General features: G+C 31.5%; 1 protein-coding gene across 1 annotated transcript in view; it reads right to left on the bottom strand.

Moving 5' to 3' along the window:
• Positions 1–14961, bottom strand: part of CngA (Cyclic nucleotide-gated ion channel subunit A) — a 41619-nt gene that overhangs the window by 21590 nt on the left and 5068 nt on the right. The window contains exons 2-3 of the mRNA XM_064356807.1: positions 11137–11481; positions 863–1099 (exon numbers count right to left, since the gene is read on the bottom strand). Coding sequence (XP_064212877.1) covers positions 863–1099; positions 11137–11454 — 555 coding nt within the window. The 5' untranslated portion in view covers positions 11455–11481. The remainder of the gene's footprint in view (positions 1–862; positions 1100–11136; positions 11482–14961) is intronic.

Below are 14961 nucleotides of genomic sequence, written 5' to 3'. Positions count from 1 at the left end.
ATTGAAAAAATAAAAAATTGAAAAATTTGTGAAAACAAACAAAAAATGTGCCACAAAATCATTAATTTAGAGGAGAAAAATAATTATGACAAAGAAGTGACAGCTGGATGAATGTCTTTACCAGGACCATAGAAACATTGTTATTGTTTTCATGCTTTTGTTGCTAACGACTTTTTCGAATGCTTTAAGGTTTTTACGAGCGTCTTGTTATTTTGATTAATCTGGGGCTGAGTTATGAGTATTTGAGATTTTTCGTCAACATATTTTATTTATAAACTTTGTACACGAACAAGATTTACATACATATGAAATTCCTACAAAAATAGACAACTCCCACCTACATGAACAGAACGAACAGAGATATTTCTGACTTCAGTTCGCCATTCATTTTCACGTAAAATTCGAAATAAAGACAACAATGAGCCTATTATAACAACGTAGCCCATTTGTAAAATATCGGCAATTTCGCTTTGTCCAGTTTATTCACTTCGACTGAACTTTCCAGCAATTTATTCTAATGATCGATGAGTTAATAAAGAGACTTTACTTTCTTGCATGAGCACACATTTTCGCATTTGCACATAATTTTATATTAAAAAGTAGATAAAACTGTACATGTTCGTTGCGCACTTCTTGCCCCTAATCGGTATTTGTTTTCGACAAGTGTTGAGTTAAAAGTTTGAAATTGGATTCCGTTTTAATTGCGTACATCCGTGGTGCCTTTTGTGATTAAATCAAATGAACGGAAGTTTGCGAAGAATTCAATAAGATCGAGCCAAAACTATTCAAAGTCGTATTATGTCCCGCACAAAAGGTTAACGACGTAGTACATAGGAGCAAAATGACTAAAAAGAAGATAGACCTTATAGTAGGACGGAAGCGCTGGATCAACAACAATCCGGTGACCCCAACAAGTGGGTTCTGGAGTATCCATCGCATCAGCATTTTCATCCTGGTGACTTTTGTCCACGAACCAGTCAGGAGGGTGCGAGTCCCTTCGGGAGAACCGACGGAAACGAATGGCTGCCTGGAGGGATGCTGCCACTTGTCTTAACCGCCCTCGCATTGCCGAAAACAGCCTGTTTTGCGGGACATTTTCCTGAAAATCAAAACAACTATTTTACAAAACATAATCGGGAAATTATAATTTTTGGCTGATTGAGATAACGGTATCGCTGGTGAATAATAATAACATTCCAACATTTTAATGTGAATTAAACTGATGTTTTAATTCGTTTTCTGTAAACTCTAAAGCTAATAATAAAGTTGATTTACTTTATTTCAAAAAATGGAAGCTAATATAGTGTTTTATTAACAGAATACAAAAATCTCAATTTTTCGGTAATTTGAGATTACATGAGTACGTAGCTTAAAATATTTTTTATTAAGTCATTTTTATGCTGTTTTGCCACAAATGGTATTTAATTGTTGCTTGGTTCAAAAAATACGTAGAAAGGAAAGAGTCAATTTATAAAGACAAATTGCACTGTTAGAACCTTCAAAAGAGATCGAATTATAAAAAAATTGGAGCTTTCGAAGGTTAATTGACTTATCAAAGTTTGACTGTAATATATACAACGTGTCTCACATAATTTCATGAGGCCTTGGCCTATAAAATGCAAACAGCAATACATAATTCAATACAAACTCCATTAAAAATGTTGATAAATTGCTTGGTCTTTAAAAAATTGCAAAATTTCTGTTAGTGTTAGTGAAAAAAGTAAATTAGGATAATATGGACTCTTATGTCCTATGTTAAAAAATACGTTAGAGAGGAATAATAATAATTGTTTTTAAAGAAAAAAGCTAATTTACTCTTCAGCCCAGTTATAGATTTTTCAGTGATAGACTTGGGTTTTCTAAATATGCACTTTCTTCTAAAATCACTAAACTATACATATTATTTCAGAGGAGTAAATATCCGCCGATTTTGTACGTTTTTTGGAAACTTGAATTAAAAACGTGTTATGTTAAAACTATGGGATAATTCTAGTTTCATGCCGCTTTGTTAGATGTAGAAAGAAAGAAAGACCTAGGTATCTGTACTCTTGATAGAAAATTTGTCACTACCTATGAGAAAATTTATTTATTACTGAAATCAGCAAATTTCGTAGCTTCCGATGATTTGAGGTTCCAGATAAAGATTTTGTTAATGATTCAGTATCAATTTATTAAAAAAAAATTGAGCTGAGATCGTTGAAGATTTCACAATTCAAAAAAACATTGTCATAATTACTCGACCTAAGGTGTCCAAGGTCCAAGATGTAAAATTTCGAATAGTAATGTTTAGTGAGAAGTTAGAACTGATGAGTTTTTTTTATGAAGAGATGTTTGAAAATGTACTGAGACTTGCACAAGACTACAAATTATACGAAAAAATTCTGCTTACTCCAATTATAAATTTAAAAGATAACATGGTTTGTTATTTAAAAAAAGTTAAATAATAATAATAATAATAATAATAATAATAGATGTGTACTCTTAATAATAGTGAAAAAAAGTAAAAAATAATATTAATAATACGTTTACGTTGGAGTGAACAATTGCAATGGAGAAATTAAGTGGTGGAAAAAAATCTATATATAATTCTTGTATTAATTTGAAAATTAGACAAATTTAGGAATTTATGACCACTTTCATACAAACAGTAAAATTTCATAGGTAACCCAAACTGAACTTAAAACTCCTTTCTACTAATTATGTGTTTTTAACTGTTTCCGTTCCATGTAATACAAACTTCACAAATTAATTGAAATCGATTTTTAGAGTGTACTGTGACTTCGTACCTAATTAGATATGATGAAGGCTCTCATAAGGCCAGTCTTCTCATTTCCGAAAGATTGAGAAAGTATTTAATTAAGTTAAGTAGAAAATTGTATTGATTACGTACTTAGGTTCAATGTATTTAATAAAGCAGAATTTTCTCACAGTGTGAAATTTATCAGTTTCTTTCCATTATTTATTATAATCATGTTAAAAAAATCCGCAAAAATTAAAGCATCACATAGCAAAGTTTTCCTTTAATTTAGGAAACACAAAAGTTCGAGCAACGCATTTATTTATTTCGAAGAAATGTATCTCCTCTTACACTCGTATTATCAATGATTATTTTAATTGCATATTGGTTGAAGTGTCCATACTTTTCCAAAGTCATGATGATTTATGTCTCAGCTAAAAGTAATCAATTATATCATAAGAATAAATAAAGCTTGCTACAGCCATCGACTACAAATGAATGTAAGAACGTCAATGTCTTATTTGAATCATAAAACTTTTGTATTGAAGTGTGTCAGTTAAAGAGATTTATTGCTGCTAATTCTAGTAGAAAAATGGCTTCCATTAAATGCGAAATTGTGAATGACAAAATGCCAGTTGCAATTAGTTTCAGCGAATATTTGCTATTTTATTTGGATTCTAAATTTATATTTATAACGCAGCTAAAGCTAAATGAATGTTAAATTATTTGGTTGTAATAAAACAGCGTTTGAACAACGTTCCGTTTATTAAGATGTTATGAATGTTGTATTGGCGAAAGTTATTTGATTTTCATTGCGCCAAGCTTCCGCTGGTTATGCCACACTTTAATCTAATTTTCTGAACGAGATATTTCATAAAAACTTGTCAGAAATGTTTATTGTCTTACAATTTGTAACTCTTAGTACACGAAACCTTGAATCTTAGTTTCGAATCGATTTGTCTCGATAAACTGGCACTTGATAACTTGTAATGAGATCAGTTCGCACACTTTTGATCTTTGGGGGCAACAGATGCGACATTTGAGACGCTTCAATATGAAACCGAAATCATACACAAGATAAATATAGAAGCTTATTTGCCAATTTAGACGAACTAGCTACCTAAATTAAAAGCAAGAGATACGTGGAAATTGATTTTCATTTGCATACCGACGCGTTCGCGACATGAATAAAATTCTGCTCTACATGAATATTCTTTCCGGAATGACGCAGTTTTGTTAAAATCCGAATTTTAATATTTTATGTGGAAGTGACATGTCTACAATCTTGTTAACGGCATTAAGCGCTCAGAATTTTCCAAAACGTTTTATTAGTATTCAAACAACGGCCTCTGTGTATTTAATGATAAAAATGCTTGCGGTGCATTGCAATATTAAACAATCTTCAAGCCAGCTAAGCCGACTCGGAAAATGAGGAAAATTATTTCAATCTCGAAGTTTCCCGTTTGTTATTCTACAAGAAAAAATCGAAAGAAATGATGTCGCCGTGTTAAATTCTAGTTTAGAGACAGACCGTTTGGGGGAAATACACACAAAAAGTTAAATTGGTCAAAGTTAGCGATCCTGAACTTTTCTCCAGTGACGTACGTTTTTGTAAATAGGAATATTAGGTTTTACGAGGGCTACTGACCTCGTTACACCCAAAGGGAGTGCATTTTTTTATAACGCTTTCGGGCGGACTTTTATTACCTATTATAAGTGACATTTATTTTAATTTTATATCACAAATCTTTATATTAATTCATCAGCTTGGGTCTTAATTAAGTTATTACATTTGACTCGTTTATAAATAATTTATCGTTTTGGAGACACTTATCCTTGGAGCCGCAATTATGTTACGTGTCATGTGAAACGTGCTTACGATTGATTTGTCATTTCTTTCAGCCCTTACTGAGCTTTTAACTTTTAACAAATCTAAAATAAAAATAACTCAAGAATCGGTAATTAGTTTTTAACAAAGCAAAGTTTTAGCGTGACCCAGATTGCAAAATGCAGCTTGACACCATCCTTGAACGAAACTTTATTTGCTGTTAAATCAGATTTAAAATGCTCTGCTTATTTGAAATTTGAATCGCTGTATTCAGCATATCAGACGCAGAAATCGATGTTACACAAAAAGGTAAGGTAATTGAAATATACCCGTATCTATAGGTATTTTATCGCAAAATCGAAAATTAAAACGAGCTCAAAGACTGACATTTGCACTTTCAACCTTCAGCTTTTGAGCCAATTCATATTTTTGAATTCGCAATAAACTGTTCTATTTCTAGACAAAATCTGTCTGAAAACATAATTTACTGCCGGAATTTCCTCTGAATTCGATTTTAAACCATCGATGTCAATTCTACTTTGTTGTCTCAATCGAAAGTGGCAAGGGATTCAACCTAAACGCTTTACAAATTGGAAATCACATTGTATTCAAATATTTCCGAAATAAACTTGCAGATTTGTTTGTCGGCGTGAATCACGTCATTGTTCTAAGAAACTAATTACACGTTTGGAGTGAATTATTCTAATCCGAAACACCGGCTTAAAAATTAGCCAAACGCACCCGTTGCAGAAGCTTAACTTTGAATGCAGTTTGTAAACCCACGTGGTAAACTTCTAAATCCTAGTTAAGCCGACGCAGACACCACTCCCTGGCGTAAAATTTTGCGAGGGTTTAGTCATTTTCAAGTCTAGATTGAGTCAATAAATTGCCAAAAATTATAACTCTGGAATCAATTTTCCGCAAGATGTGGTTAGTGCGTTGTTGGCAACTTTTTTCAATTTAGAGCAAGTCAAGTGAACCGATTTAAGAAAACTTTTGCATAAATTATTTGAGGAAATGTTTTTCGGGGTCGTTCCACTGGCACTTTCACTTACCCTTACATTTTCAGTAATGCTTAGTTTAACTGTCACCATCTCATTTTAGTTTTCTTAGAGATTTTTAACACTGTCATCAGAGAGACATTGTGGTAGCAGCAAGCTTTGCAAAGAGACTGACAAATTTGTAACACGTGCGGGCTAATATATTTATTTCTAATTGCAAACACGTTTTGTTTATGCGACTTTTTAATAGTCTCACGTAGCAGAATTCATTTAATTACATTTTGGTTTCCATTTCAATACTAGACTCCAATATAGTTTCAAAGTGTTGGATATGTCGAATGTAAGCACTAGGAATATTAATGCTGGCGAGAAGCCACCTATTTGATATTTCATAACCACAACTTGTGGCAAACTAACACACCAACCACCGCTATTTTACGGACAAAATCCTTTGCGAATCGTTTGCTAAGAAAATATTTCTAGAACTTGTTGTTGTGTCGGAACAGAACTGAATCAAGTTTTATTTGACAGATAGACAGTGCCAGCGATTGGGAAAACTGATGTTAATTAACCAAAGTGCTTGGATTGCAATAATAATGGTCTGGAAATTAAATTAAGTTTGGACTTGTTTCAAAATTACGAGATATGGGACAAAATGTAGTTTGATTTGGTTGACTTTGTCACTCCTTTCTTGCTCGTATAATCTTTTAAATTACATCAGACCAGATTACGCTTTACATAAACCTGAGTTCAAGAAATTTTGTGTTATTCTTATTGATGGGATGCTCAGTCGTTCTAGATTTACACATTTTGTTCACCACAGCACCCTTCATTATACTTCAAATAGAGATATTCAATATGTTCGCACAAGGTACATTCAAAAGACAAAATTCCTTTGGAATCTAATACCGACCATTTTTTGCAGTCGATTGTAGTTCATGTTTTACAGAGATATGTAAAAGAATACCGAGACATTATTAGTTTTTTTCTATTTATTGCAAATACATATTCAACTAAATCTTTCTAAACTATTTTAAATAACCTTTTAATGATCCTTGTTGTTGTTGGAGATGTTGTGCACATAAACACTATTTCTTCGAACTTTTTATACACGTAAATGTTTAAGCTGAGAATGTTAAAGATCCAAGAATACATAGTGTATCATAACTTGCTTAAGATCAAAACATTTGACACTTATTTAAAGGACACATTCTAATAAATGATTTATCTGAAGTCAAAACCTATTTAAGATTTTGTTATGCAAAATAACAATAAATAAATCAAAATTTTTCAGAATTGAATTCTACAGCAAGAATGACATGCGGAAAATCTTAAACAAAAACCATCTGAGTATATTTTTATTTTCGAAAATTTAACAAACATAATATTTATATTAATTTTTTTGTTAATTGATGTATTTCTACTACTGATAATTTAGAAAACTTTGAAGGTTGTTTTACAAATATTTGAAATATAATTCAAATTGTTCTAAATATGCATTTTTTGGAAGTATCTGGATCTATTTTCTTTATTGTTTTATAAAAAACTTTGAAATTGACTTTCTCATTTTTTTAAATCAACACAAATGTTTCTCTCTAAGATGTTATTTGTAACCTACTTTTTTACGTTTCTTAAGACAATACATCCAACTTTAACAGTGAATTTACTTATAACTAACTGAACGATTGAAGCTCAAGGACAATAGTAAAATCTTTTCCAAATTTTGTTGAATTACTTAGACTTATTATTTTAAAATTATTTTTTTAATTTTAATTTTAATTTTTTACTACCCAATTCCTAATAGAGAAAAAATCTTCAAATAGTAACATTCCTAGCTTTATCTTATTAGACGAAATCTAGAACATTTGATGACACGTTGTGTAGAAGAAAATAGGGACTTAAAAACAAAGTAAAGACGCAATAAGTAAACGATTTGATTTCGGATAATTCTTACTTACGTATTTAGTTTAATTACATCTTATTCCAAAGAATTGCTTTATTTTATTTTACTTAAAATTATTTTAATTACTATGAATGTCTTAATTATTCTATTATTTTGAATGTGTATCGTGAAATGCAAAGTTGGAAGAGAAAAAAAAATCAAATTGCACATTTTATACAAGCACATATGTGAGAGTGTTTAAAGACACAATATTTAGAATTGACCTTAATTTTTGACCAAATTCTGATGATGATTAAATTTACGTAAACTTGTATCACCAAAAGAGAAAAAAAGCAACGTCTTTGAAGAACGTTTCATTCCTTTTTTGACTCATTCCTTTGGTAAAAAACATACAAACACAAATTTAATTTATGTTTAAAAAATACGACGTTTAATGCCTCAAGTGATTTACGTGAATAGCTGCAATTAATTCTGTCCTACAGAATAGTAATGATTGATTAGCCTTGTCTCCTATTGATCCAACACAGGATTCAGCAGCAATGCAAATATTGTTGTTTCGAATTAGTGCCAAAATGAATAAATGATTAATTCTTGTAGTGTTAATGTAAGAACATATCAACGACCAGTTTGCAAATAATTCATAAATAAACGAGTTTAGAATTTTGTTTCCAATTCCTTTTCAATATTCACGTGGACTGTATTGACAGAAGTTGTCGCTAAAAATACTTCTTGAAATGTTTGAGATAGTTATGTAATATAAAATGTCGCTTGCACTGGAGTCTGCAAGTGTTTAAAACATTTATCGATTCCGCCAAATCGAAAGAAAGATCATCTTTTCATTTCTAGATTGCCTGCAAGCACTTTTTACTCTTTTTGATAAGACGGTTTATGACACTTTCAATACAGTTACACACACAGAATAAAATTCCAGAGTTGATACTTTGAGTGGGTTTTATTTTGCGGTAACAGCAACTTTAACGTTATTTACATGCAAACGTATCGTAAACCGAATAAACGAACAAAGTAAAGCCACGTTGTAAACGCCTCTTATTTTAATAATTAATTGTAATATTAACACCGCAAGTAAAAATCGTCCCTCTAATTATTTTTCTCTCAACAGAAACTTTTTTGTTATTTCAGAAGCAAAACTCAAAACTCATAACGCGTAAATTGTGTACTGTGCCTTCTCCGGCTTACAACATCAATAATTCCTGAACGTTAAAGATACGTAATGAAAATACTTTACAACGCCTTGGGTACGTTTACGAGATGTAATGTAATCAAAACAACCATAATATCATTCCTCTCTGTGTTTTATTCAAGAAAAATGACTTTCCTAGTCCTGTAAATATCGATTTTGTCTTGTTTGAGTCGTTGGCTTGCGTTAGATATAGGTATTTATTATTATCGATTTCTGGACCATTCATTTTAATTAGACTGACAGCCGAAAGGCTCCTAATTAGATTTTGGGATATGATGCTATTATTTAACTTTTCGGTATACCATCATTACGCGTGTTAATTGATTTTTTAACCCAAGTCAGTATTTATGCAGTTTCCAATACAGCAAACTCCGAATGTAAAAAAAAAATAAATTATAATTATTTAAACACCCACGGTGATTTTTTCCATCAATGGCTGTGGGCTACAAAAAATTGATTCGTCAAAGCGTTTGTAAAATATTACATAAGATACATGTTAAATGACGTATTTTTTGTCTAAGAAATGTTTTCCACAAATTACACTCTGATAAGAAACCTAATGCTTATTAAACTCATCTCCACCGCTTTTTGGACATAAATACTATCATTAAATTTTCCTCCAATCATTATTTTTAGTTATTATTTTTTCCAATAGTTGTGCACAAGACAGTTGATCAAATTAATACTCGGGAATAATTTGGAATTTAAACGTATAGTATGTTTCAAGCCAATAGATAAATGAGATTTTGTGCAATTAAATTTTGGTGGATGCGCCGGGCTAGCGCAATAATTTCAAATTTAATTCTACACAGATGAGTAAACGTATTATTTTTCTTGTAATTTCTTGGTAAACTAAAACTAGCTGAACTAAAATAAATACGTAATAAGTGCGTAAAGAGAGAGTCAGTGAAACTTTGGCATATTTCTGATTAGGGCGTTTGCACTCGGATTTCTAGCAAAACATGACGGAGTGATCTTTCAATTTTAGTTGCCTTATGAAATTTTTCCATAAAAACTAGACCTAATTTTACAGATCCAGGATTACAATTATTTTATTCGAAAACTCAATGTAATTTTTTCAAATGGTTATGAACTAAAAAAATGATACATTCCAAAGCATTTGCAAGCATTTTTTTTCTCTAAAGTTCAAATGCTTATTAAACATCAGCTGCACCGCTTTATAGACTTATTCCTATTAGATTTTTTACAGTTATTTTTACGAAGCGTCTTTTCTCATTAAAACTTGAATGAAATTTTTTTAATATATTATTTTTAAAGTTTCACTTCGTTAATCTTATTTTGTTAAGAAAAGCTTTTCATTTTAAAAGCAGTTTTTATTTTGCTCAATAGTTGTGCAAACGACAGCCAATTAAACCAACACTCAGAGAATAATTTTGTTTTTATATGTTTTAGAGCCAGTAGTTTATAGAAAGCATTGTTAAAATTTAATTTGTTGTTAAAAGTTAAAAACGCGAATAGACCAAATTGCTTCAATTTGGTCACATGGTCAGTTAATCACTCATTTAATTGCGAATTAAATTAATGAGGCTTCTATAAACCGGTCCTTAAACTAAATAAATTAATAAATAGAATTTGCTGTAGTTGTAATTTTGGTGGATGCGCCGGACCCGCACAAAAATTCAAACGATTTATATTAATATCAGTACTCTATTTACTGTACTAGACTTTTTATATTTACTTATTAACACCAACATTTAGCACATTTAGAATATTTTTTACAAAACGTTTCAACGAAAAACGTGACATTAGTACTTTTACATGAACAAAGGACATTAGATATTGAATGGAGATAAAAAATACATTTAAAAAAATCTGTACAAATGGAGATTTTTTGTAGAAAAAATAAAAGCACACGAAATTTGATAATAATATAGATGTCAGAAGCATAAACTAAATAAACAATCGAAAGACTTGCCTAGTTTCCAAAATAGCTTAATCTGTAAAGGTAATTGTTTAATACTACGGATGAAATCTTCTATTTTATAAATTTAAAAAATTATTAGAACACAGCTTCTCTCTCAATGTATTTTTTATTTTATAAAATGGTTGTTACATTTTTAAAATGTCTTCAATATCTCTTAATACAGCGAAAAACTTTACAAGATTTCGCAATAACATTTTTATTGTGATTAAAATAGATGATAATTTGTTATACAAATAAGTAAGTAAGTATTTCCAAAAATTATTGGCACTGCTTCCAAATTAAGTTCGTTACTAGGAGTTGGGCGTACTACCTTCCTGTGTCTATATCAAAGCTTCTCAATTTAAAGCAGTTTTAATTTCTCTTAATAGTTGTGCATACGACAGCCAATCAAACTAACACTCGGCAAACAATTTTCTTTTCACATTTATAAAGCAATAAATTATCTTTTGGAAAAAAAATATATGACAATTTTGGTGGATGCGCCGGGCTAGTAAAATCATATGTCTTGTTAAACGTCCTACCTGCAGTGGTTGCGTGAAGGGAGACTCGGCGGGACTTTGGCATCTCTCCGAATAGGGCGTCTGCACCCGGACTTCCGCCAGGACGTCTCTGGAGCCGTCTCGCGAGATAGTCGTGCTGAGTTCATCTCTGGAAAAGCCTCGACTTATGCCGTCCTTTTGAAACGCTGCCGAATTGTATCCGGAATTGAGCGGATATCTGGCACAGTTCAGTCCGTCCCTGCACGGTCCAGGCCCGCAATTGGCTGACTGTACTGTGAAAACGGAGCCAGGTCGCCTACGTGGGTCACCTCTGGCGGCGGCCATCACATAGCTCCACATTGCAGGGCATCGCACGTTTTCGCTCTCCTGAAACAACAAACAATACGCTCGACTTTTTGCTGCGATTGCTGCGGAACGTCACGGAAAAATTTATTGTTGGATCGTTGCCATTTTTCGGCGATTTTGAACGTTCTAGCAATTTTGTTGGCTCGCATTGGCTACAAAACGAAATAAATCGATGCTCTAAGTTTCATCAATTCACTGGCCTGACCATTTTGGGAATTTATCAGTTTTTTTTTAATTTTGGTTTTATTGACCTTCTCTGTACAAACAGTTTACGTCCGTGTTGGCACAAGCGATTTCAACGGTTTTGGAGGTATTAGCGTTGTATTATAACAACCTCTTGTTAATTTCGCTCGTGCTGTCCTAATGACGATCGAATGCGTATTTACGTTGGTGGTACATTCATGACGTCAAATATCCCGGTTGCAAAAGTTCGAGTTAATTAGTAATTATATCCGTATTTAGAGAAAACAAACTTTGCAAACAAAACTGAAATATTAAGCTCCTTTGGTACTTATTTACTTTAGGGGTTGTTGTTGTTTTCGAACAAATTTTTAACACAGGGATTCAAAGTCAAAACTCCGATTTAGGCACATAGTCTTGATTTATGGTGGGCAAAGATTGTATCGCTGTTTTATTGAAGTTGAAGGAACGATCTTAATTGTGTTAGTGTGAGATTTCGGAGCAAATGTCATTTGAAACTTTTCCCATCAAGAGTCGAGCGAATTTGAGAAAAATCCACTTAACAGGTAATTATGCAATTTTGCTCACTCTGTCATTAATTTGCAAAGTAGAACACTGCTGATGGGGTAAATGGCGTGAAAAGTAACTTATTTATCATCGGCTTGATTGATTTGTTTGAATGGGAGCGTACGTAATGGCGTTAATTAATCACAAAAAATTTACACCGCAATGTGATTTTTTAATCTCGTTCCATTAAATTTGTAAATAATTAGAGATAATTATCATTCGAGGCATTTTGCGAATCTGTGACCCTAATCCAGTGACGGTTTTTCGCCATGGGCTTTGCACTAATACAATTTAAAGCGTTCTGTTTATTTGAGTTTTAAAGCCCTCTGGGAAATTCTCTTACCTGAAATTAATTTTCCCGTTTAATATTGTGGTGGAGACATGACCTACCTACCTAATGTAGGAAATTATTGTAAGAAAAAAAATTAAGAAACAATAAATTAGCAAAATAAAAAAAATAAACAGAATGGACTTCATCTTTTTGTTCTTGACTTATTTTATAAAATTATATTTTTTTCGTATAATTAGCATAAAATTTAATATGACACCCTAACACAAAAAATAAACAAAACACAATGAAATAAAATAAAGCAAAAATGAAAAAATAAAGATCTTTGTGTAGTACTTTCAATAACGTTTACGACTTTTTAATTTTTTTTTCTTTCTTTATTATTTTTTTATTTTTTTTATACTTAGCAGAAAGATAGAAATGTGTACTATCTAAAACAGTAATAAAAAATGTCAGTTGTCATTAAAAAAAAATAAAAATGACGCCAGAAAGAAAAAATAAAATCGACCTGTTTGATATTTTTTTTGAAAAATGACTCGTAAGAAAAATATGAATTTTAATGCTTATTTGACAAGTTTCATTGTCATTTAATGTTTCATTGATGAAAGCTAGCTGTTCAATTACCATTGATAAATTATGTGAGCAAATAACGATCCAATTAAAATATTATACTAGAATTACAGCTTGTAAAACAATACCTACATTTTGTACATTTACCAGTAAACAGATAGTTTCAAATGAGTTATTATATAGTTTTTCGTTTAATTTTTGTCCTAGCTGTTTATTATTTATAAATAATTGTTCCTCTTTAAACGAGATGCAATTTTCAAATGCATCTTTAACCCAAATACAACATCAGGCGGATTTATAATCTGTGCTTTATAAATTTCCAAGAACTTTTGTGAGAGCCGCAAAAACAACGCTTGATCTACTACAAACACTTTGCAAATTATATTTTAATAAGCTCTTCAATCAGAAAAAGATTTTTTTGTCACAGTGATTGTAAATATTTATTGGGTAAATAATACATATAAAAGATTTATCAATAAAATTGTGACAAAATGTTTCCGCAATTTGGCAGAGGTGTTGCGACGTTTCTAATGTAGGATGTTAAATAAACAATCCAGGACCAGTGCGGTCTTCCCACTCATTGTCATTTCCGTTTCCTGCCTTTGCAATATTACATTCCCACTCTATAAAAAGATGAGACATATATTCCCGGAGTGAAACTCTGGAAAACTAATCTTTACAGATTTCTGTTAAAAAATTGAGAAATGATCGTGACTGATTTATAGTTTCCAGGATGCCATTTTCAATTACTTACTTAAGTGATAAGATAATTTAGTTTAAAAATTAAACGGGCGTTATAACTCATCTCGCAAAATAGTAGAGTCATCAAATTTATCTTATACGAGCAACATGGGTGTCATCTTTCATTTCAGGAATTCTTCGAACAAAGTACGAACTGGAGTATAAAATTAATCTGTCAGACAGTGACAATAAATCACGCAATTCCAGAGAAATAATCATCATTTTGCTATAATTAAAACGTAATGAACGGTTTTTTCCAGTGTTTAATATCAACTTCTACCACCATTTGTAAATGAAATGAATACACCCCACACAGTTTCCGTTTTTCTGACTGTATACGTAAAAATACAAAATAAATTTGTTTTGGTAATAGTTTTTCAGATTCGGAAAAATAATTGATACGCAATCGAGTTTTATTTATTAGATAATAGATAAAGGCATAATAATTCAAATGAGGCCAAATTTTTTATTACAGGATCAAGGTTAGGTAGTTAGGAAAATTCGGCAAAGTTTTTTAGGACACGCATAGATGTTTACAGCTTTTGGCCGAAAAAGTAAGTGACCTAAATTTTCTTTCCTTGACTTTCCACTTGTTTACTTAATACCTGAAGTTGGATTTTAATTTAATTTATCTTTATTCAGGTTGTGATTATTAGGAACAGATTTTAGAACAGCAAACTGGACAATATTAAGTTGAAATCAAAGAATCTTCAGTTTGGCGAAACTTTGTCGATTACGTGAATCTAATTAAGTGTTCCAAACCATTATAGAATTCCGTTCGAAATCTTGAGTCACTCGACTCACTAACGACTTGCCAAATTGAATTTATCGAAAGTGTAGAAGTAACGATAAATTAAAGCTTCTCTGTTACAAAAATAAGTGAATAAATGCTTACACTTTCTTCTCGTGTCATTTCTGTGCTGGCAAATTAATAGAAGCTTACCACAGCTCGCTGCATTGATATTAACTATTTGCCCGGAATTAGAAATATCAGTGTGATCCCTTATCAAACAGCATGACAAGAGCTAAATTAAATATTGCCGTCGTAATAATACTCACATCGAGCTTCTCTAATTCAAAAAAGTCATTTCGAAAAGTGAAACTGGTAAAAGTACGTCAAAGCCACATGTGATAGTCCGGAGTGACATCTTAAC

Source organism: Tribolium castaneum, chromosome 1 (assembly GCF_031307605.1).
Source record: "Tribolium castaneum strain GA2 chromosome 1, icTriCast1.1, whole genome shotgun sequence".
Classification (NCBI taxonomy): domain Eukaryota; kingdom Metazoa; phylum Arthropoda; class Insecta; order Coleoptera; family Tenebrionidae; genus Tribolium; species Tribolium castaneum.
The sequence above is the reverse complement of the archived record's forward strand: the minus strand, read 5'-3'. Positions and strand labels throughout refer to the sequence as shown.